Below are 23,698 nucleotides of genomic sequence, written 5' to 3' on the forward strand. Positions count from 1 at the left end.
TCTTCCCGTACCCCCAGCCAGGGGACCTTGGGGACTGTCTTTCTCTCCAGTTCAGCTTCCCCATCTGTAAGTTGGGACCATTGCCATTTAGCGTGAGATGCCATGTAATGTAAACAGAACAGCAGGGACACACAGTCCCACTGGTCCTCTCACTCGCTCAGGATACTCACCCAGGGCCACCACTAGTCCATAGGGTAGCTCTGTAGTGGCAAGAAAAGGTGCCCTTTTAGTCAAATACAACTGCCCGAATACAACCAGAAATCTGGCTCTGTGGTGCCCCAAAACTTGTCACATTCCTCCCTCCACAGCTGCCTGGAAGCCTCCTGGGGGCCGGGACTCATTTCTGTGGGTGGCATGTGAATTGCCTCAGTGCCCCCATATGATTTCTGTGGGCAGCATGTTCATCTCCTGGGCGCCCCTCTTAGTGAACTTTGATGCCAAGGTGAGGCTGTGGGGTGCTTTAGGCCCCTTCAGTCTCGATCAGCCCATCAGGTATCTAAATTGACACTGTGTGTTTGTGAGGCTGACCCACCCCCCAGGCAGCATCCCTGCAGGGTTTCACTGGACTTGGACTCACAGAGCCCCACCAGTCCCATGTGGCGGTGATCCTGTGCGCTGTGCCCGCAGTGGCCACAGTAGTAGTAGCTGATTTAAGAGGGTGGGTGGGGAAAGGAAAGGTAAAGCCACACCCATTCTAGAGTGGGGACCCTGAGGCCCGAGGAAAGCAAAGGCCTTGCAAGAGGCCCCAGAGGAAGCGGCTACCCGGGAACAGGTTTGGACTGCCTTACCCCTCACATCCGGTCAATATTTCTGTAGAGTTTCCTGCTCACCTCAGGGCTCCCTTGAGAGCCCCCAGCATGCACGTTGCTGACCCGGGGTGAGTTATAGCAGTGGGGGCTGAGGCCACCTCGTGCCCCGCCCCCCACCCTGGGCTTACTAGGACAGAGCCAAGGCTCGTGGGCCCTGGACAAGGGGAGACCCAGCATTCCTGGGGCCCCAGTGTCACGGGGTTGTGACAAATGTGCGTGGGGGCTGGTCCTGGCTGGAATGTGGGCTGGGATCCTTCTGGAAGTGTCCGAGCTGTGCCTCAGGCCTTGGTGATCACCAAGTTATTTGACAAAATCCATTAACCCTTCTCCTGCTGTGTACAACTCTGGCCGCTGAATTTTTGAGCCTTTGTTCCTTCCCTTGATTATTCATTCAACAAACGTTTCTGAAGCCTGACTCTGGGCCAGAGGGTTGGCAGGGGTTTGCTCAGGGAGCTCCTCATCTGAGCATCAGACTTTGAAGACAGTTTTGCAGGTGGTGACATTAAGGAAGCTCCTCCAGGGATCATTGAGGCACTGTGGAATCAGACCACCGACCTCCTTGGTGAATGGCATGGACCTGGCAGCCTTCTCCAACCTGCCTGCCTATGAGCTCCTGGCAAGGACAGAGCCTCACTACGCAGCACGCACAGGGTGTGCGCACATATATGTACCTACCTACATGCATTCACACATGCACATCCACGTGCTCAAACATACACACAAACCCCAAGTGCACGCATGCATATGCCCACAGGATGTGCACATATACGTGCCTACACATACCTGCACAAGGCGCATGCTTACAGATACATGTGCCCATGGGCGTAGACATGCACACACGACAAATGCATGTGTTCTCATACATACACCTGCACACAGTCTGCCTGAGCATCTGAAGGGTGGGAGACACAGGCTGGATGGAGACTTGTGCATGTTTCTTCTCTTTTTGCCCGGCTACTGTGTCCCCAATCACATAGGGCTTCACGCACGTGGGCTCCCAGCCCATGCTTCAGCTCCAGTGCCCTTTGCCACCCTCGGCACAGGCTTTCTAGCAGGTGTCCCCCGCTAGGAGGACTGCCTGGAGGGGGCTTTGCACAGTTCTGGACATGTACGTGAGCATGCTAGCAGGGAGACCCAGGTCCTAGAACAGGGGGCATGACCTGAGAGGAGGGGCAGGCTGTGGGGGGCACCCCTGGGCCCCACAGATTCCTTGCTCTTGGGGACACATGGGGGAGGGGCTCTAACTACCAATCCTGGCGTGGGATCCTGGGTGCTTGGGTCTGAAGCAGTGCTGACATATGTTCATTTGGTAGCTGAACCAGGAACTTCACGAAATGATATTTTTACTACATGTGGTGCACTGCAGTATTTTTTAATTCTATTCCATTTCCCTTTTAAAAAATTGCTCTCATATGGGACACATCCCAGAGTCTGAGAAACATGAGGCAGATGACATTTCAGGTTTTTCCCACCTCTGAGATTAGGGGGCGATGGAGCTCTCATTCATCTCTGCGGTGAGACAGGGCGGACACAAGCAACGCCGGCTCCTCCGACCCTCCTCAGCCGTCTCTGCCGTCTGTGGCACGCCAGACCTGGCTTGTACCCCTGCCGGTGCAAGGGGTGCTTTTTCTTTTTCATAGTGATCAAAAGAAATCCAGAAAATGGATGCAGGGCAGAGGGGGATCCCTTCCTGCTCCAGAAGCTCTTCCTTCCAAGCCCTTGCATTCTCTCTCTCTCCCCTCCTCCCCTCCCTCTTCTGGGAAAGGGCTCTTTCTGAAGATTGGTCCTATTAGATCTTTACCCTCCCAGTCTCCAGACCTACCTACAGCTGGATCGTGCTTTACCTCTCACCAGCTGTTTATTTGTATTAAGTTACGTAACCTCTTTTGTCCAGTGGGGCTGTCCTAAGCACCCTCACAACTTCATGGGTTGTCCTGGAGGACAGTTTTGCTTGAAAGTTAACAATACAGACTGAGGGTGACCGCATGTCAGCATCTGGGCGCAGGGACAGCGGGACAGCCGGCGACCCCCTCTGTGCCTCAGTCTCCTCACCCATAAAATGGGTGTGTAATAGGAGAACTTACCTCAAAGGTATGTTAGAAGGATCAAGCAAATTAAGATTTGTAAAGCATTTGAATGATACTTGGCACATACATCAAATAATGTTAAATACTTATCTTAAGGTAGTGATTTTCAACTGGTATGTGGCAAGAATTTTTTTTTTCTTTTTCCATTTTTCTGAAGCTGGAAACAGGGAGAGACAGTCAGACAGACTCCCGCATGCGCCCGACCGGGATCCACCCGGCACGCCCACCAGGGGCGATGCTCTGCCCACCAGGGGGCGATGCTCTGCCCATCCTGGGCGTCGCCATGTTGCGACCAGAGCCACTCTAGCACCTGAGGCAGAGGCCACAGAGCCATCCCCAGCGCCCGGGCTATCTTTGCTCCAATGGAGCCTGGCTGCGGGAAGGGAAGAGAGAGACAGAGAGGAAAGCGCGGCGGAGGGGTGGAGAAGCAAATGGGCGCTTCTCCTGTGTGCCCTGGCCGGGAATCGAACCCGGGTCCTCCGCACGCTAGGCCGACGCTCTACCGCTGAGCCAACCGGCCAGGGCTAAAACATGTAATACCTGACCATTTAGTCAGGGGCACTGACCTCTTTTCCCTTAGATTGTCAAATTAAAAAAAAAAAAAAAAAGAAAGGCAGAGGCGTAGTAGATAGAGCGTCGGACTGGGCACAGAGGACCCAGGTTTGAGACCCCGAGGTTGCCAGCTTGAGCGCAGCAGGCTTCCAGTGTGAACACAGGGTTGCTGGCTTGAGCATGGGATCATAGACATGACCCCAAGGTTGCTGGCTTGATCCCAAGGTTACTGGCTTGAGCAAGGAGTCACTTGCTCTGCTGTAGCCCCACCCCGATCAAGGCACATATGAGAAAGCAATCAGTGAACAACTAAGGTACTGCAATGATGAGTTGATGTTTCTTGTCTCTCTCCCTTCCTGTCTGCCTGTCCCTATCTGTCCCTCTCTTTGCCTCTCCTTGTGTCTCTGTCTCTGTCACACACACATACAAACACACGAAAAAAATGGCCACCACAACAATAGCCATCCTAGTGTGAATGAGTCGAAATTATACCTATTTTTTGTTAGATTGGCAAATATATATTTTTTGGTAGGCTGCAGAATTTTAGTAGTTAGTTTATGTATGCCGTGAGATGAAAAAGGTTGGAAATCGCTGTCTTGAGGGGTTACCATAAGGAGAAGTAAAACCAGTGAGGCTGTATTGAGCGGCCCCTAAGGGACCAGGCCGTGTTGTAAACATGTGTGTCTTGGGTCTTGTCTTTTTTTTTTTTTTTCCCTGTGTCATTATGAGCATTTTACAGCTGAGGAAGCTGGGGTTCAGAGAGGTCTAGTAACTTCCTTGTGGCCACACAGCCCATAGTGAATGGGTTAGTGTCTGAAGCCAGGCCAGCGTACTAGATGGGGGCTGCTATCAACATCCTGGTTATTACTGACACGGTTGCTTGCGAAGGAAATGGGGTGATGGTGCCGAGCTCAGCCTGGCACCTGGTCGGCCGGCTCACAGGGCAGCAGGTCCTGTTAGCATCCTCAGGTTTGGCAGTCGGGCGGGTGTTTACCTGAGGTCACAGCGAGCATCTGTGCCCCCAGGTGGCCTAGGCCTGACCCAGGTGGCCAGGCGGGATCACGTAGGTCCTCTTGGACCTGCTTTTCCAGAGTTCCACTCTCTCACTGAAGGGACTTAGCTGGCTCGGGTCCGTCATTTCCCCCTCCTGGAGCCAGGCCAGTAGCCATTTAGTAAATCTTGTGCTATTTTATGTAATTGCAATTGATTCCCCCTCCCCCCCAACAATTTGTTCTAGAGTCTCCCTGGGTATTGATGCCAAGCTGGCTGGCTTGTCATTTCCATTCTGGGGCATTTTTTTCCTCTTGTGAAAGGGACACACGTGTCTTTGCCCACCTCCAGGACCTGCTTTGTGATTTATCTGCACAGATGGCCAGTGGAGCTGACCACGCCCTGGCAAGACGTAACCTTTCTAGAAATTCCCACCTTCATTGCCCACTCTGACTTTTCTGCTTCAGTCAGGACTCACTCCAGTTAATTATTCCTTTCAGATCTTTTCAGGGACAACAGCAGTGAAAAGCCACGAAAATCACTGTCTTCTTAATGTTTCTTCCATGATTAGATTTCTTTCCCTGAGTGTGTGTAGAGAGAGAGGGAGAGGGAGAGAGAAAGAGAGAGGGAGAGAGAATGTGAGATTTTTTTCTAATCTTTCCCATTATTCTTTGCCAGTCAGATTCTTAGATTCTTGAATTGTGTCTTTACACCATGAGCCTGTGTTTAGGTTTTCATTTTTGATGACTTTCATGTTTCCTGTGGACCCAGAACGAGCAGATATGCTCATGCTGTCTTTCTCCAACAAAATGTCAGGGGCAAGGGGCCTGGAACATTTCTCATCTTGCTCACCGCTGAACCCGCAGCGGCTGGCACAGGGCAGAGGCTTGATAAATATTCTAAAATTAATTCCTAGGTGTTTTGTTCTTGGAAACTCCCTCTGCTCCTATGAATGCCCAACACATCTTTGTACACTGACTGGGGGCTTTAGGAAGTTTAGGTGAATTGTCCATCTCAGTAGGTAAGGGTGTAGCCAAATGGAAATATAACTCTACAGATCATTCACAAATAAATGTCACGGTGCAGAACCAGCCCCCGGGACAGGCGGTCCATGGTGTATTCTGAGTTTGGACTGAGGGGCAAACGGAACTGGCTATGTGTCTTCAGGTGAGGGGCCCATCCTCACACTGGGCTGAAAGGCACTCAGGTAGGTGGCTTGGGGGCTGTTTAGCTGGCTTAGGGCCAGGCTGTGTCCCCAGTAATCCCCCAGGCAGGTCACACAACCTCCCTGGGTCTCCATATGACTTCCTCATCTGGAAAATGAGAATGGTAATGACAGTGTCTACCTCATGGACTGTTGCAAGGACTAAGTGAATTAAAATATGTGGAAAATACTTAAAACAGTACAGAGCGCAAAGCAGATGCTATCTGTGTTTATAAATGTTATTGCCGTCATATTTATTATTTTTTCATACGCCAAATCGAAACCTCTTTGGCTGCTGAAAGGTGATTCACCACCGCATGCCAGAACATCAGAATCTTTCCAAATTTTGTGGGACCTTGAACACATATAACATGCTTTACTGTGTACATTTTAGATCAGCACCTGGCTTTCGGACACAGGGCCTGGTGATGGCGGCTGGTAGCTGGGGCACTAACTTGGCTTGTTAAGGGTCCAAAGACCTCCGACCCCAGGGCCTGGAGGATGCCCAAGACACATATCACACTCTCTGGTGTGGAGTAGAGAAGGGCCCAGGGCGCTCTTCTTTCCACTGTCCCTCTGCTGGGGGTGCAGGTGAGCTGGCAAGGTTTTGACTGCAGGCTCTTGGTCGTCAGCCTCCCAACCTGTCCCTGCCACACCGCCAACGCCGCCCGGCCCAGCCAAGTGGCAACCAAGCAGATGGGAGGCCCCTTGAGGCTGTTTGCTGTGGCTGTCATCATGTTTTCACGATCCTGTGACAGCAACCCTGCCCCAGCGTTAATTTACATTATAGCCAGTGCACCCGACGTGTGTTTTTAAAGGGTATAATTTCTATCAACTTCAATTAGAGCTATTTTTATTTTTGTCACCCTGAAGAATTTCCCTGCGGTTAAGCTGCCATTTTTCACTGTAATACCCCTGGCAAGGGCTGGGGGGAAAAATTAATAGTCTAGTGATCACTTAGCTAATGCACTGTCAGCGCTTGATAAACTGACTGCCCTGGGTGAGGCGGAGCAGTCCCGTCCACAGTAATTATGTCATGTTCACCTGAAGCAGGCAGGACCCCTTGGTGGAGGCACAGGGTCGAACTGAGCCCCCACTGAGCCAGGGCAGAGCTGCCCTCCTGTGCCCTCAGGTCTTGCCCTCTCCTTGGAACCCATCTTTGCAATAATTTAAGCCCACCAGGGCAGGCTTCTACCCATCTCCCAGCTGTGTGGTGTATTGCAGCTTGCTAAACCGCTCTGGCCCACATTTGGACAAGGAGCTTGCCATGAGGGTTACTGTTAAAAAGCTACCTGACCTCCTCAGCTCGACATAAAAGGAGGTAATGCCAGAGAGCAGGCAGGTGGGGGAAGCATTGGGACCAGTTAGTGACATCAGGAGTGGGCCCCGCATTCAGGGAGCTGGCAGGTAAAGCTAGGTGCAGGCTCTGGAGACACAAGGAGGGAGAAGGGGTGGGGCTGTGGTGCATGGATGTGAGTCTGGGCTGGAGGCAGAGAGAGCAGCTGAACCTGCGGGGATGGCTTCCTTCCACCTAAAGCAGGTGAATGGGCCACCAAGCTGTGGCACAGCCATGCCATGTGCTACTGTGCCCTCACAGCAAAAGGGAACCAACTACCGATATGCCCATAGAACTGGGCCTAGCTCCAGGAAACCGTACGAAGTGGACACAGCCAGTCCTAAAGGGTTACACGCTGAGTATTTGCATTTACCTAACATGCTTGAAGTGAGAAAGCCAGAGAAATGGAGAATAGATTAGTGGTTGCCAGGCTTGGTCTTGGGGACAGGAGGGAGTTGGGTTGCTTACCCAAGAGTATCACAGAGATGCTGGTGATAGAACTTTCTGTACCGCAGCTGTGGTTGGTGGTGGTTACTGGAACCTATGCCAGTAATAACACTGCAGAGGAAAAAATACACACATGGACAAGGATGGGTCAAATTGGGGAAATCTTGTAAGACAGGTGAGCCGTCAGTTCAGTATCCTGCTGGTGACACTGTACTATAGTTTTGTAGGTTGTTACCATTGCAGGAAACTGTGTAAAGGATACGTGGCACCATTCTGTATTATTTCTTGCAACTGCATTTGAGTTTATAAGCATATTAACATAAAAAGTTAAAATTAAGCCTGATCGGTGGTGGTGCAGTAGATAGAACATCAACTTGGGACACTGAGGTCCCAGGTTCGAAACCCCAAGGTGCCGGCTTGAGCGCGGGCTTATCCAGCTTGAGTGCAGGGTTGCTGGCTTGAGCATGAGATCATCAGCATGACCTCATGGTTGCTAGCTTGAGCCCAAGGTCACTGGCTTGAGCAAGTGGTCAAGGTATGTATGAGAAGCAATCAGTGAACAACTAAGGTGCTGCAACTATGAGTTGATGCTTCTCATCTCTCTCCCTTTCTCTCTCTCTCTCTGTGTCTCTCTGTCTCTCTTTTTCACCCATCTAAAGTTAAAATTAAAACAAAAACAAAAATCAGATCATTTTTCTCTTTAGCTCAGACCATCCTGGGCTCCTATCTCACTTTAAAGAAGAGCCAGAGTCTTTACAAGGGGTCCATAAACCCCTCTGAAATGTGACCCCCCTTGCTTCCCTTGCTCCTCTCCAGCCACATAGGCCCCTTTGCTCTTCCTCAAATACACCGGCTACACTCCTACCTCAGGGCCTCTGCATAGTCTGTTCCCTATGCCAAAAACACTGTTCCCCCATCCTTCATATAGTGCTTCCATAACTCGGGTATCTCCTCCATCTGCTCTATCAGGGACACTGTGCCAGGGCTGGAGTTAGAAGGTACCATTGGGGGAGTGACAGTCTGGGGAGGCAGAGGTGTAGCCCCTAAATCTGTGGCACTAGGATGAGGGCACTAATCAAGGAGGGCTGGGGATCATCCAGCTCTGCCACGGGAGGGGAGCTGGGGACAGAGTCTAGGGTGGAGGGGATAGACCCTAGGCTGAGGAGGAAGCAGAGAATTGGGGGCTGACATTTCAGGCAGGAGAGAGGCATAGGGCATTGTGGAGTGGGAGGGGGGGCTCATGGGAATTGACAATAGCTCACCAACGGACTCTCAGCTTGCTTCTACCCAGAACCCTGAGCCAAGCCTCAGCCTGCCCAGGGAGTCCTCGCCAAGGCCCTGGGAGGTAGGCGCACTTGCCTGAAGGCACCAGCTCATTGGTGTGGGGCTGGGATTTAAACCCGGCAAGCCAGTTTCTGCATCTGCCCCCAGCCCCTACAGGATGCCTGGAGGGGAGAACGGAAGGTAATGTTCTGGGGGTGCATCAGTCCCTGGGGGTGCATCATTCGGATTCAAGCACACCAGTGGGTGTCTCTGCCGTAGCTCTGCCATCCACCACTCCTCCCAGCCTTGCCTGTGTTCTGGGTGAAGCCTCGCTCCCCTCCTCCCAGACACCCCTCCAGCCACACAGGCCTCCTGGCTGCTCAGAGAACAGGGATCAGCAAACTGCAGCCTGTAGGCCATATCCCACCCACAGCCTGTGTTTGTACTGCTCAGGATCTAGGAAAGGTTTTTACATTTTTAAATGGTAGCAAAAACAAAACAAAACAAAACAAAAAGGAAAAACAGCATTTCACAACATGTGAAATTCAAATCGTGGTGTGCATAAAGTTTTATTAGAACAATCACATGTTTTTTTCATGTTCATGTTGTCTAAGGCTGCTTTAGTTAGTGCTACAAGGCAACAGAGACCATCTGGTACACAACCCTGAAAATATGAGTTGGCCTTTTCAGAAGAAGTTTGCAAACATGCTCCGTCCGGCCTCAGGGCCAGCTTCAGGGCCATCACACTGGCTGGAACACCCTTCCCCGATGTCTATCGCCACAACTAGCTCGCTTGTTTCCTTCAAGTCTTTGCACAGATGTCCCCTTATCAATGGGGCAAGCCTATGGAAAATTCCAACTCTACTCACCACCCTCCTCCTCATTCCCTTCTGTTTATCTTTTTGGTACTTCCTACCAGCTGACATGTTAAATACATGTTTCTTTATTGTCTGTCTCCCCCAACCAAGTGTCAGCTCCTGAAGAGCAGGGATTTTTAACTGTTTTATTTGTTGCTGTACCTCAGGCACAGTACCTGGCACGTAATAGGTACTTAATAAATGTTTAGTGGCCCTGGCCACTTGGCTCAGTGGATAGAGTGTCAACCTGGTGTGCAGATATCCCGGGTTTAATCCCCAGTGAGGGCACACATGAAAAGTGACCATCTGCTTTTCTTCCCCTCCCTCTCCTTCTTCTCTCTCTCTCCCCCTTTTGCAACCAGTGGCTCAATTGGTTCAACCGTCGGCCTCAGGTGCTGAGGGTAGCTTGGTTGATTCGAACATTGGTTCCAGATGGGGGTTGCCAGGTAGAACCTGGTCAGGGCACATGTGGGAGTCTGTCTCTTCATCTCTCTTCTTCTCACTTAAAAAAAAAAGTGTTTATTGCATAGATGGACATTCAGACTAATAGAAGGATGGGTGGGTGGGTAGATATAATTGGATGGGTAGATGGATAGATGGATGGATGGACAGATGGATGGACAGACGGACGGATGGATGAATGAATGGACATAAGATGTGAACAGTTGGACAGAGAGACAAATGGATGGCTGGGTGGGTGGATACATGGTCGGTGGGGGAGTTGGGTGGATGGATGTGAGGTATGACAGATGTGTGGAAAACTAGGCTGGGCCAAACAAAGTGGCTCTTGTATGCCATGTGGAGGGGTCAGAACTTTGATAAAGGATTCTACTCAGGGGTTGGCAGGTCACATGTGGTGTTTTAGAAAGACCACCAGGCCCAGGCATGGCTGGGGGTGGAGTGGCCAGGCAGTGTACCCGGACACTGGTGGGAGGCTCTTGCCTGGAAAGCGGGAGATGACCAGTAGGCACAGCCGGCACCAGCAGGGATGGTCGAGGGGGGACCTCAGGGGAGCCCAGCAGTGATTGGCCTGAGATCAGTCTAGCTCCCCCTGCCGGCCTCCAGGAGGCGGCCCTGGAGGCTTGATGCCAAGGACTCCTTAGGCTCTCTGCCTCCCCCTTGGGCCTGACCTGGACTCCCCAGGAGCACCCTCCTGTTCTTTTGCTTAGAAGCCATGGGGGCAGGGGGGGACTCTCGCCTCTAGAAACAGTGAACTCCTCCATCGCAACCCCCTGCCCTGTCCCCAATCGGCTGCCATACAGGCTTCCTTTGAGGGAGGCACGCTGGGGTCATTCCTTCTAGATGTTCCCCTCAGCCATAGCCAATAGCAGCAGAAGCTGGGCTTGCCTACCTCTGACTACCTACTACTAGCCTGCCTATTGCCAAATATCCTGCCAGCCTCCCTGCAGCCCCACCCTTCTCAGCCAAACCTGCCCAGGTATATGTCTCTGGAGGCTCGTAAGTGCTATTAGCCGCAGACTCCCACTTTGCGGTGCAAATCTCGGAGACATTGTACCTGTCCTTCCCACACAGTGGGCCAAGCACTGCAAGTGACTTACCCTTTCTCAGTGGCCACATCTGTAAAATGAGGTCAGGGCTGTTCAAGGCTTAATGGGCTGCAGCCTGTAAAGACTGGCCTGGGGCGTGGCACTTGGTAATGCTCTCCATGGATGGCTGTGACCATTGAAAGCCCTAGCCATTTTTGCCCCCATCCTCCTGCTTTAGGATCATGACCCTTCCACTTTGCCTTGGAAAGAACCCCCCTGTTTCAGCTGAATCCAGAGATTCTTTAGCCCCGGCAACCCCCTTGTCTTGAATCAGGACTTTCTGGTTCTCTCTATGTCGAGCCTGTGCTGGGCTGCACGGGTTCGAACCCAGGCATCCTCCTGACCGCCCGGGACTGTGGGCATGACTCTTGTAAGGTATATTTTTCCCCGCCGAGAAGGAAGGAAGGGGCCAGAGTCACGAAGTGTGGAATAGTAAAGGCTTTATTCAGTACAGAGCGTGTCTCGGACGAGATGCACTGGCCTGGAAGATGGAGGTCAGGAAAATCGCACATGGAGAGACCGCGTGGGCAAATTTAAAGGGGTCTTCTAGGGAAGTCAGGCTAATATGACATAGCAAAATCTCACTGGCTGACAGTCGGTCACTTTTTCCCCCAAGGACTCCTGGGAAGTTTCTTTTGGCACGCTTGGTTGTGGGTGGTCCTAGCCAAAGTTCGCCGACCTGGGTTCCCCACATGACCATCCCTCATTATCCACCAACCTTACAACTCTCAGCACCCCCTTTTTCAGATGAGAAAGCTGAGGGTCAGAGACTTTAAAAAGCATGCCAAAGACCGCCCAGCTTGGAGGCCAGATGGTCACTCTGACCCAAGTCTGTGCTTTCATTGGCCACATAACTGCACCTGGCCCCTTTTTCTCCACTGGGATTGGCTGCCACCCTCCTGAGAAACATCATTGTCTTCCTCTTGCTCAGACACCCCATGAGTGGAGCCCTGTGCCTATTAGAAGGGGAACCAGGCTGGATGACCCCTGTCCACTTCCTGTCCTCTTAGCCTCAGTTTCTCCATGTATAAAATGGGTTGGTCATACTCCCCACTTGGCCTCTCGGACAGAACCATTGCAAAGCTGCAGGGGGTAGTTCTGTGGACATACTTTGCAGATCATCCAGGTGGACGGTGATAACTGTTTTTGTCCCTTCCGGTGACTGCCCAGAGTCATCCCCTGTCCAGACTTGAAGCCAGGAACAAAGCCTTCTTTTTATTTTTTTGAGTCCTGACCCCTGTATTCACTTAAGCTTCTGTTGTCCTCAAGGCTCGATGAGCCTGGCCCTTGAGAGGTGGGTGCACCTGGGGGAACTTGGGTGGGGATCTGTCACATTGACACGAGCCTGTGACTCCCCCCACCCCAGCCCCGAGCGTTGCAGCCGGAGCGCCCCTAATTGCTCTCACAGATGTGGCAGCCACCAGCCTCTCCAGCATGATCTGCTGTGTCGCACAAGCTTAATTAGTCCCTGATTACTCATTTACTGGGTGCTGTGTGTATTCCATATCTAATAACTTCCCAATTACACCCGGTCTGCGCCGAACATTTAATAACCCTTGGTTGTCTGCTTATCGGGAACCGTGTGTTCGGCAGCTCCATCTTCCCCTGACCCAGAGCCTTATCAGTCCCTTTATTGCAGTATTTGGAGTTCTCCGCTTGCCATTACAGAGCTGTTACAAGGAATTAAGGGGTGTAAAATACTGTTTTTCTGTCTCTGATGCACTAGGTTGCAGCATGGAACAGGAAATCCAGCCAGAGCTTGTTGAGCACAATGTCTTTGTGGGTGGGCTCCGGTGGGGACCAGGAAAGGAGGAAGAGGGACCCCTGTGGTAGGGCTTGTCCCATGTCCCCTTATTTCCCTTCCAGGCAGATGGTAGCAGTCCTGTGACCTATGTGTCCCTCGCAGGTGGCAGAGGTCCCCGGCCAGCCCGGGAGGTACACTTTGGCAGTACCCACCCCACCTTCCAGCCAAGACATACACCCAGCCATTGATGTTTGGGAGGGAGGTGGCTTTTCTCCAAACACTTGGCTTCCTGCCTATGCTTGCTTTTTCTTCGGGGTGAAAGGAAGGTGATCCTGTGTTCTTTTGTGCAACTGGGGTGCTGGCATCTCCTCGCCTCCCTGTCACACCCACGCTGTGGGGTCTAGGTATTTGACAGAGGACGAAACACTATCCTGGATCATTTGCTCTGACTTTGACCAGCTGGGTAACCTTGGACATCTGACTTGACCTCTTTGTGCCTCAGTTTCCTCCTCTACAAAGTGGCAGTTAAGGTAGGGTTGTTGGGAGGATTAAATGGGCTACGGCGTCCGGTGCTCCATCAGCACCTGAGCAATAATATATCTAGAGTAGGCATTCCTAGGCGATTTCCAAGAGGCATACACTGAGGTCAGATCAGTCATGACTTCTCTGTTTCTCCTAGTTATGTTAGCAGCCACTCAGGGCACCGTCCCGAGTTGCTCCGCTCAGTGTCGGCTTGGCCGGCCTCCTGGAGTGCGTCTGGAGCTTACCTGGGGAAAAGGAGAAGATGTAGGGTGCTCAGGAGAAATAGGGGAGCACACACCACAGATCCTGTGCCCTGACTTTCGGGAGCCCCGAGCTGCCTTGGGGCTTCAGGCCAGAAGCTAGCAAGGGGCCTAGAGGCGACCCAGCACAGGGGCTGGAACTTCACACAGCCACAGCTGTGAAGATTTCCCCAACACATACCCCTTCGGGCCTTTTGGGGTCCCCAGTTACTGGGCCACCTTGACTCTTGCTCCTAATGCTTATACTGTCATATCATGAAATCAGCTGCCATTTCTTGAACACCTACTATGTGCCAAGTTCTTTAACAGAAATAATTCATCTAATTTCCTCCACCATCTCTCTGGGAGGTAGGCAGTCACTGTATTATCGATCACTCCCATTTTGCAGAAGGGAAGCTGAGGCTGGGAAACGTTAAGTCACTCTAGTAAGGTCTCCCAGCTGGGGAAAGTGGCCAGGACCCAGTGCCCGGCCCCACCCTGCTGTAAGGTGGCTGCAAGGAGGCTGAGAGATGGAGTCTGGCTGGGTGCCTGGGAGGGAAAGGGAAACAGGCTCCTGTAACAGTCACCAGTCCCTGTCAGACAGGCTGCTGGGGAGAGACATCCTAAGCCTTCTGTCCAGTGGCCTCTGGGCTGCTGTGGGCCCTCAAACTAGAACTCCCCTTGTTTTTTAAAAAAATATGATTTACATGTTACAACCCAGCTGAGCCGGGTAACGTGATGCTGAGTGAGAGAAGCCAGACACAAAGGACCACATATTGTAGGATTCCATTTAGAGGGACCATCCCAAACAGGCAAACAGGTAGAGAGGAAATTGTGGATGCCAAGGGCTGGGTTCGGGGAGTGGAGAGTCTGCTAACAGGTGCGGGGTTTCTTCTTGGGGTGATGAAAATATTCTAACATGGATTCTGGTAATGGTTATACAACTTCATGGATATATTAAAAGCCATTGAATTGTACACTTTAAATGAATGAATTGTATGGTATGTGAATTATATCTCAATTAAACCTTTTTAAAAAGCAATATAGCAGCCTGGCCTATGGTGCATAGTGGATAAAACGTCAACCTGGAATGCTGAGGTCGCCGGTTTGAAACCCCGGGCTTGCCTGGTCAAGACACATACGGGAGTTGATGCTTCCTGCTTTACCCGCCCTTCTCTCTCTCTCTCTCTCCTCCCTCCCCCTCTCTAAAGTGAATAAATAAAATCTTGCCTGACCAGGCGGTGGCGCAGTGGATAGAGCGTTGGACTGGGATGCAGAGGACCCTGGTTTGAGACCCCGAGGTCGCCAGCTTGAGTGCGGGCTCATCTGACTTGAGCAAAAGCTCTCCAGCTTGGACCCAAGGTCACTGGCTCGAGCAAGGGGTTACTCAGTCTGCTGAAGGCCCACGGTCAAGGCATATATGAGAAAGCAATCAATGAACAACTAAGGTGTCGCAACGAAAAACTGATGATTGATGCTTCTCATCTCTCTCCGTTCCTGTCTATCTGTCCCTATCTATTCCTCTCTCTGACTCTCTCTCTGTCTCTGTTAAAAAATAAAAAATAAAATAAAATCTTTAAAAACAAAACAAAAAACAATAGAGCAGAGGTTCTCAGACGTGGGGATCTCATGGACTAATGCAGTTCATAAAATCAAACTGGGCCCTGGCCGGTTGGCTCAGTGGTAGAGCGTCAGCCTGGCGTGCAGGAGTCCCGGGTTCGATTCCTGGCCAGGGCACACATGAGAAGCGCCCATCTGCTTCTCCACCCCTCCCCCTCTCCTTCCTCTCTGTCTCTCTCTTCCCCTCCTGCAGCCAAGGCTCCACTGGAACAAAGTTGGCCCGGGCGCTGAGGATAGCTCTGTGGCCTCTGCCTCAGGCATTAGAATGGCTCTGATTGCAACGCCCCAAGATGGGCAGAGCATCTGGTGGGCATGCCGGTGGACCCCGGTCGGGCACATGCGGGAGTCTGTCTGACTGCCTCCCTGTTTCCAGCTTCGGAAAAAAAAAAAAAAAAAAAATTTAAACTGGGCCCTGAAAATGACATGGTGGTCCCCTTTGGAGCAGGATACGCTGTCTGCCTTCTCCCCCACTCTATCCCCACCCCCCGAATCTACCTTGAGTTGATGTTCAGACACCACCTGTTCCCTGGAGAAAGTGTAACACTTCCAGAGCTCATTAGAATATGCAATGGTGAGCTGCGATCTCCCTTTATGTTAAAGAACCCTGAAATCCCTGCCTTTTAGCCCTTCCTCTTTAACTGACTAATGTTTTAAACTTTAAACATAGTGGCCCCAATCCAGGGATATAAAGGAAACAATAGCATTTACTCCGCTTGGGTCTGTGAGGTCCTGTTAGCTCTGAGATGCTGCCACTTTGGGGGGAGGGGATATGTCCCAGGCCTGGTTCTAATAGTAGTACTTTAAATTAAGACCAACCCCAAGGCTGGAGCTTGTGGCTCTGGTAGAGAGAAGGCACAATGAACGTGTTGGTTCAAGGGCCTGCTTTTTATTAGTGAGGAATTATAAATTTGGCTTTGCAGGGTGAGGCAAGGTAGCTCTCGGCCTCCATCTGATGGTCTGTCAGAGAATCTTTTACTCTACCGAGGCTGGCGTGGAAGAATTAGCTGTGTCTGGTAGCCTCGCCCACCCATTAATATTGACCAGCAGGAAGAGCTAGACCAGAGGAGGGACTGGCGCCGGTCCCTGGCATACAGTCTGGCACACAGTGTGCTAGGGAGCATTTGTAGTTGGGAGAGTGCTATTCCAGAGCTTTACTGGTTGTACCAGTTATCTACTGCTGCGTAACAAACGACTACAAATTGAGCAGCTTATAACGCATGTATCATCACATAGCTCAGCTAGGCCCTCTGCTCAGGGTCTCACAGGCTGCATGTCAAGGTGTCAGCCCAGCTGCACCTGCACCTGCTTGACTGGGGAAGGAACCACCTGCAAATTCATTCGGATTGTTGGCAGAATCCATACATCTGTGTGACTGAGGGCTGCTGCGAACATTTAAGTTTTTGTGTAGACACACATTTTTGGTTCTCTTGCTTATCTACCTGGGAGTGGAATTCTGGGGTCATTTGATAATTCTATCTTTGACCTTTTGAGGACTTTCCAGGCCATTTACACCATTTTACAATCCCACCTGCAGTGTGGGAGACGTCCCACAGTGCTCTAACATGTTTTTGATTAGTTGCCAACACTTAATAATCATCAGAGTGCAGCTTTAAAAATGGATTCCCAGTTTCCTCTTGAAAAATCAGGTCTGACAAGATGGAGATTGGGCCCCTCCCAGCAGCCCCTGCTGGTGCTGAGTGGGGCTGCCCCTGCATCCTTACCTGCCCAGTGCCTGGTTTATGGTTTACCTGCCTAGCCCCCACAGGGACGTGTGTTTGAATCTCTGTTCCTCCTTTCCTACGCCCTTTCAAAATCTGCTCCGTTTGAAGGCCTAGTTCAAATTCTGCCTTCTCCAGGAAGCCTGCCAGGATTTCCCCAGCTCTTATGGAGTTCTTTCATTCTCAAAATCTTATAGTACTTGTCATCTGCGCCCATTCTTGCCCAATAGGATTTTCTCTTTCCATCTGCTGTTTTTTAATTAAAAGCCGTGTGTGCACCTCCTGCCCCTGATTGCTTTGTAACAGCCAAGTTTTCTCCCAGTTGCTTGGGTTCAAATCCCAACGGTCCCTGGAGCTGGCTGGACAGGTCATCCTATGACTAATGGCGAACATAGCAGCCCTGAGCCTGGCCAGTTTTCCGAGATGACTAGAGCAAGGATGCAAGAGCCGCTGAAACCTGCCAGGGTGGGGTCTGCATGGGGCTCCAGGGTTTCCGTCATGCTGACGTTCCCCACCCCCACCCCCGCCCCCATCCCGAACAAGCCAGGGAGTGAATGAATGACATGTGCTGGGCCAAGGTGCCGCCTCCTCCTGGCTCCAGCCTAAGCCGCCAGCACGCCTGTGGGATTTGTGGGGGCTGTGGTCTGGGCTGTGTCACCATATGGATCTCATAAATTAAAGCGTTCCCGGAAACAAACGGTAAATGTATCCGTCTCTCGCATATAGGGCTGGTGGAGCCTGGGCTCACCCGAGGAATTCTGAGCCATCCATCTCTCTTAGGCACTTTGGTTTTATTACACTAATCCCTGAATAAAACTTCATCCACATGAAGTTGCTTTTCTGCAGCCGGGCTGGCTTTGGTGCTCCTCGTCAGGACGTGGGGGTTGCCAGGCTGTGGGACTGGCCCCCAGGTGGCTGCAGTTGGTTATTCAGGCCCTGGCACCCAGGCTGAGGCTTAGCTCATCCCCTCCTGTGCAGGCCTCTGAGGTCCGAGGGGAGAGCCCAGGGTATGAAGCCCTGCTGACCTGGGCTCACCCCATCTTGGCACCCTCAGGCTTCTGTTGCCCCTTCTGAGCCTTGGTTTACCCAAATGTGAAAAAGGGAAAGGGAGACCAGGATAGTCAAAGTTAAAAAGACAGGGTCTGAGAGAGGGAAACAGAGACAGAGTTTTTCCATTTGGGATCCGAGAAAGTTCTGGAAATGGATGGTGGTGATGGTTGCGCAACATTGTGAATCAACTTAATGCCACTGAACTGTACGTTTAAAAATGGTCATGATAGTATATTTTACAATAATTTTGAAAATACAAAAATGGTTTGAGGGGCGGGGACAGGATGACTACCCCGCTGGGTGAACTGAAGATTTTCTAGGTTTATCTTTATCGTTATAATGAACTGTCAGGTTATTACCAGCTTCCTTGCAGCTGAGTGGGCTCGGGCAGCGGCGGGGCTTGTGGATGGAACCCCAGTGTCCAGCGACCACCTGGTGTTCCTGGATGGGGTTTACTGGGAGAGGAAGACTGCCTTTGCTGGGAACCAATTCTCTGCTTCTTTCTCTCCAGCCAAGCTGAGTGCCTGACCGCGAAGGCCAGGCCATCGTGGGGGACGAAGGTGTCCAATAGCCCAGGGGACCCACCCATTGGGCACCTCCAGGCAGGCGTGGCCAAGACTCACCATGTCTACCCTGCTGTCATTCCAGGTTACCCCTGCATCTCTCGAGGCACCGACAGCCACCCACCCTCCCGCCCGGGAGCCCGAGCCCTGGCTGGGCGCCCCAGCAGAGAGCCTGCTCAGAGGCCCCAAGACCGCCACCCAGGAGCTTGGGCCAGCCCGGTGTCAGCAGAGCAGCCTGGACAGGGCCGGACCAGACTTCACGGGCACAGGTAGGGGCAGCTCTTTCGTATCTCTAGGACTGGAGTGGACGGTGCCGCCCCCCTGGCTGGGAGGGGCCCTCAGAGCCAGTTCAGACTCAAGTTCTACCCAGGCTCTGGGTGAGAACCTGGAGGTGAAGTCTCCTGTACTTGAGTTTGGGTTGTTGTTTTTTTTTAATGCTTCTCAGGGATTAAACAAAATTGAGGTTTAATCAGAATCTCTGCTTCTCGACATCTGCTCATCCTTGATTTGCAGACAGCTTTTGTTTATTGTATTGTATTGTATTTATTTATCTCTACGTTCTAGTGTATGCACTCATTCATTTTAAAAAGCAATGTACTGGATACCCATGAACCCAATACCCAACCCAGGTACTAGAGGGTTCATCAATCTTGATGCTCCTGCGCCCTGCCCCCACCCACCCAGACGGAAGCACCATCTCACATTTGGTTTCTCTGTAGCACCTGTGTGGCCTAAACAGCCTGTGACCTAGCTTTCCTGGTGGTTTGAACTTTGTGTCCCAGGGGTGGACTCCCATCGCTTGGAGTTGCAACTTGTATCCGTGTTACTATCAAAGGGGGCCACCAGCACATACTTTTTTGCTACCGTGTAACTGTTCCGTTGTTGTACTGCTCAACCCACGGGTGCCACAGGGATTGTTTCTGGGTTTTCCGGTTACGAATGCATCACATCCTGACACACGTCTCTCAGCTGCGCCAGAGGGGTAAGGGCATTTGGCTTAAGGAAGATAATGCTCATTGGTTTCCGGTGTGGGGGTTCCCCTCCTGCCCCTCCAGCCCCGGAGACCCAGTCTGCCCATCTCGGCACCTTTGGATATCCTCAGTCCCCCAATGACAGAGGCTGGCCCCTCCTGGCTGACGGGCCTGTGAGTGGGGCTCTCGGGGCATTGATTGTGGGGCCTGTGGACTCTGGGTTGAGGGCAGTGAGTGGATCTCAGGTCAGGCCTTTAGCTGGACTTCGGCAGGTGCTAGACACCTGTGTTCTCTCCCTCAGGAGGGTCCTTTGGGCCATATTTCTGTCGGGTGGGGGCACCTCAGAGTGAGTGTTCTACCTTGTCGCCGCCCCCTGAGAGGACTGAGTCCCCAGAGCCCAGGCCTGCCCGTCTCGATGCGGGCCCACTGTGCAGGCAGCCGGCTGAAAGCTCCGATGCGGACCCACTGTGCGGGCAGCCGGCTGAAAGCTCCGATGCGGGCCCACTGTGCGGTCAGCCGGCTGAAAGCTCCGATGCGGGCCCACTGTGCGGGCAGCCAGCTGAAAGCTCCACTTGTTTGAGAAGTGGGCCAGAGCTGGGAGGAGACAAGCTCGCAGATGGAGGGAGAGGGGCGCTGAGGCAGGCGGCCCACCCTGCCCTCCATACAGGCTTCCGTCTGGGACATCCATCTCCAGGGCCAGCCACCTCTTTCTCTCTGCGATGTGGACTCAGCGAGGGAAAGGGCTGGGCCTATGCCAGGAACAGGCCCTGCTGACCAGGAGCTTATGGGCAGGTGGGGGTGGGGCGGTCAGGCAGCAAAGGGGGGCCTGAGGGTGGTGGGCAGGGATGCTTTTGGGGCAGCCATTTCCCCCGGCTCCCCAGCACACTGTTGTCTCCCATTCCATGCCTCAGTTTTCTCATCTGAGAAATGGGAATGAAGGCTATGAGTGCCTGGCTCATAGACCAAGTCTGAGAAGTAAATTAACCGGGACATGAAGAGCTTTCAGTGCAGGTCCTGGCACCCTGAGTGCCCATAAGTGTGGCTGGTGTCAGTGCTCTTGTTATTTTTGACCCCTAGTTATATAGCCGGCGCCTCCTCCAGGCAGCATGGAGCATCCTTAAGGCTGTTACCCTAAACCTGCCTTCTCTATTTCAGCTGCCCCTCAGCTCTATAATATCTTGCAACACCGTGACCCTCAAGGGACCCTTCCCACCCTCCCCAGGCTGGCACACACAGGCCCAGCCCCCTGCCCTGGGGCCGCCTGGGGCAGAGCAGGGGCACGTGGTGCACGCCTGCCAGCTGCTGCCCACCAGCCTGCAGCCCGGCCTGGAGGGTAGGAGGTGCGGCGTCACAGCCGGAGACCCGCCAGGAGCTCCATCCCACTGTCAGGCTCCTCCTGGGGAGGCCACTGCTGCTCAGAAATGTGACAGTGACTAATGGTTCATTACACACCTGCCACCTCTCATCCAGTGGGCGGGCACAGCCCCTGGGCCAGCTCTGCACTGCCAGCTGGACGGCGGGGCGGGCACAGGGGGCGAGCATGCTCAGACATGTGGACACACACAGGCATGGGGACAGATCCGGCAAATCCACCACATACTAGGATACCGCACAAACACGCAGGTACACACAAACACACATATATAGATACACACACCCCCACGGCACCAGGACTCTCTTACGGACCCACGTGTGCGCACACACAACCCTGTTGCTTCCTCTTCCCAGAGCTCTGAACCCTCTCTTGTCTCCCCCGCTGTCCCTCCTGCCCCCTGCAGTGATGACTCCCACCCCAGTACAGCTGGGGCAGCGTTTGCCGTGGAAAGGAGCTGTCACATCAGGAGCCCTTGTTCTGAGCCTGGTGACTAGGTCTAGTACCCCCAAGGACACACGTGGCTGACCTGAAAAGCGGAGGCTGTGTGTTTCTCCGAGGCAGCGTTCGGAGTGTCTGCCTGGGGTGTAGTCACTTGCTGGCTGCAGGGAGTGAGTGGCGGGCAAGATGTGAACCATGGACTGACCATAGGTCTCCAGCTGGTGGGAGAAGGTACAACCAGAATCGTGCCATGAGGCTTTCTTCCCTTGTAGGGCAGCAAGCCCTCCCCTCAGCTCTTACCAATAATCTTAAGCCTTTAGTCAAAGGAAGATCCATTTCTCATGTGTCACTTGCATGCAGTGTAAAATACAGCGAGAGGACACTCCTAATTCATCACCAACTGATGGGAAACAGACATTCAGAACAATTGTCTTTGTGCTGTCGCAGCCTCTTTGGGAGAGAAGCAGCACCATCTGGGGATAAGCAAGGGCGTGGCTTGTTGTCAGAGACCCTGGTTCAAGTTTCCAAGTCTCAGCACTGCCAGTTCCCAGCCACGGAACTTTTGCAAGGTTCAGAAAATGCCCAAAGCTTAGCTGGTCCAAGTAGGTATGGTACAAATGAAACCTTCCTTGTAAATGCTACAGGTGAACGAGGGTGAATACGGAGGAGGCACCCAGGGCTGCTGCACAACCTGCACAACTGCAGGGGGCGCCATTCTCATTGTGGTCCCTGTGAATGCGCTGCTTGGGGGCCCCATAGTTGTGCTACGTGGGCCCTGGATGTCCTTTCTGAGCTATGGAACAGCTTCTAAAGTGGTTGGTAATAGCTTTATTAATTGAGGTAGTGGAAGCCACAGACCCCTCCCCCCCATGGGGTTGGGGTTGGGTCACAGAAAATCATGTTCCTGGGGCCTGGATGTTGAATGTTTATAGCAGCTGATGTCCATCCTGGGCCTGCTTCATTTTCCTCCTCCTTTTCTCTTTAGCCCTGTGTTTATTTTTTATTTTTATTTTTACTTTAATTTTTATTTATTCATTTTTAGAGAGAGAGAGAGAGAGAGAAAGGGGGCAGGAGCAGGAAACATCAACTCCCATATATGCAGGGTTTTGAACCGGCAACCTCAGTGTCCCCAGGTCGACGCTTTATCCACTACGCCACCAGAGGTCAGGCAGTCCTGTGTTTAAATGGTGTGTGTTTGTGGGGTGTGATGAGGATGTGGATGTCTTCAGCGTGCAAATCCAGACGCACACTCCCTGAGTTCAAACCCTGCCTCCGCTCCTTTTGAGCTTTTTGTTATTAGGCAGACGTCCTCCCTGTGCCTCGATTCCCCGAGTTGGGAGGTTCCAAGAGCTGACCCAAGCCCGGTGCTCAGCACAGTGCTTGGCCCATGGGAGCAGCAGAGCATGAGCTGGTGGCCACTTGAAGTCCTGGCCCTACGATGCCTTTTGTCTCTTTGTTGGGCAAACAGGCGCCCAGCTGGCCAGGTCTGGGCCTCCTTGGCTGGGAAGGCTGGGCCTCCACTTTGGTACTTGGCTCAGGCCACGAGAAGTCCTTGGCAGGCCTTACTTGGAGCGGGTACTGGTGCTGAGTGCTTTGATGAAGGCGCTGGAGGACTTCTGTCCCTGCTGCCAGGCGGCAGCTGCTGGGAGGGCACAGTCGGCCGGGTTTGGCTGTCACTCCTCCAGCCCTGCGGGTGAGCCCCCCTCTTCCCAGCTTTAATGGAAAGACGCCTTAGGTAGCAGGAGCCCTCCTTTTTCCCTTCACCTCTCTCCTCCCTTGTGCGTCTCCAGCTGAGCTGGGATCTAAAGTCAGTTTTCTCTTCGACTAGCACTGTGTTTATCTGCTTGGGAACTTCTTGTGACACTGGGGAGCTCAGAGCTTGCAAGTCGGGGCAGGAGATTTAGAAGCCTAGGCAGTCTGGGAGGCTCTTTGCTTGTACGTAGATTTCTTCCCAGAAGCCTCTTTGAATGTTTAGTGGGGACTCCCGTCCATGCTGGGTGTTGAAGACCCTCCCTGCCTCTCTCTGTTTATTACTGCTCCTGCTTACCCAGGTCTGGTTGCTTTTAGCTGGACCCCCTGTCTAGTATGTGACTTTATGGGTCTGCTTGCCGACTGATTTCAGTTTTGCATTAAGTAAAAAAGAATTTAACCTGGCAATTTAACAAACCGATAAACTGAGTATTGACTTAAACGCAGTTTGTAGTGGCACAGAGAGAAAAACAGCTCTTTAGACCTGGCAAAATTGCTGTTAAAAGGGCCTGTTTGCCCTGAAGTCTAATTTCTTTCCAAATAAGTTTGTGGTCAAGATTTCAGGTGGAAAAGAAGTCGTGTCAGCTGAGCCAGACACGACTGTTCCGGGGCTCAGG

General features: G+C 52.4%; 1 protein-coding gene across 5 annotated transcripts in view; it reads left to right on the top strand.

Moving 5' to 3' along the window:
- GSE1 (Gse1 coiled-coil protein) overlaps positions 1-23,698 on the top strand; it is a 468,526-nt gene that overhangs the window by 161,735 nt on the left and 283,093 nt on the right. For all 5 annotated transcript variants that reach the window (XM_066243247.1, XM_066243248.1, XM_066243245.1 and 2 more), the window contains exon 2: positions 18,634-18,817. In XM_066243247.1, coding sequence (XP_066099344.1) covers positions 18,634-18,817 — 184 coding nt within the window. The remainder of the gene's footprint in view (positions 1-18,633; positions 18,818-23,698) is intronic.

This window comes from Saccopteryx bilineata, chromosome 9 (genome assembly GCF_036850765.1).
Source record: "Saccopteryx bilineata isolate mSacBil1 chromosome 9, mSacBil1_pri_phased_curated, whole genome shotgun sequence".
Lineage (NCBI taxonomy): Eukaryota > Metazoa > Chordata > Mammalia > Chiroptera > Emballonuridae > Saccopteryx > Saccopteryx bilineata.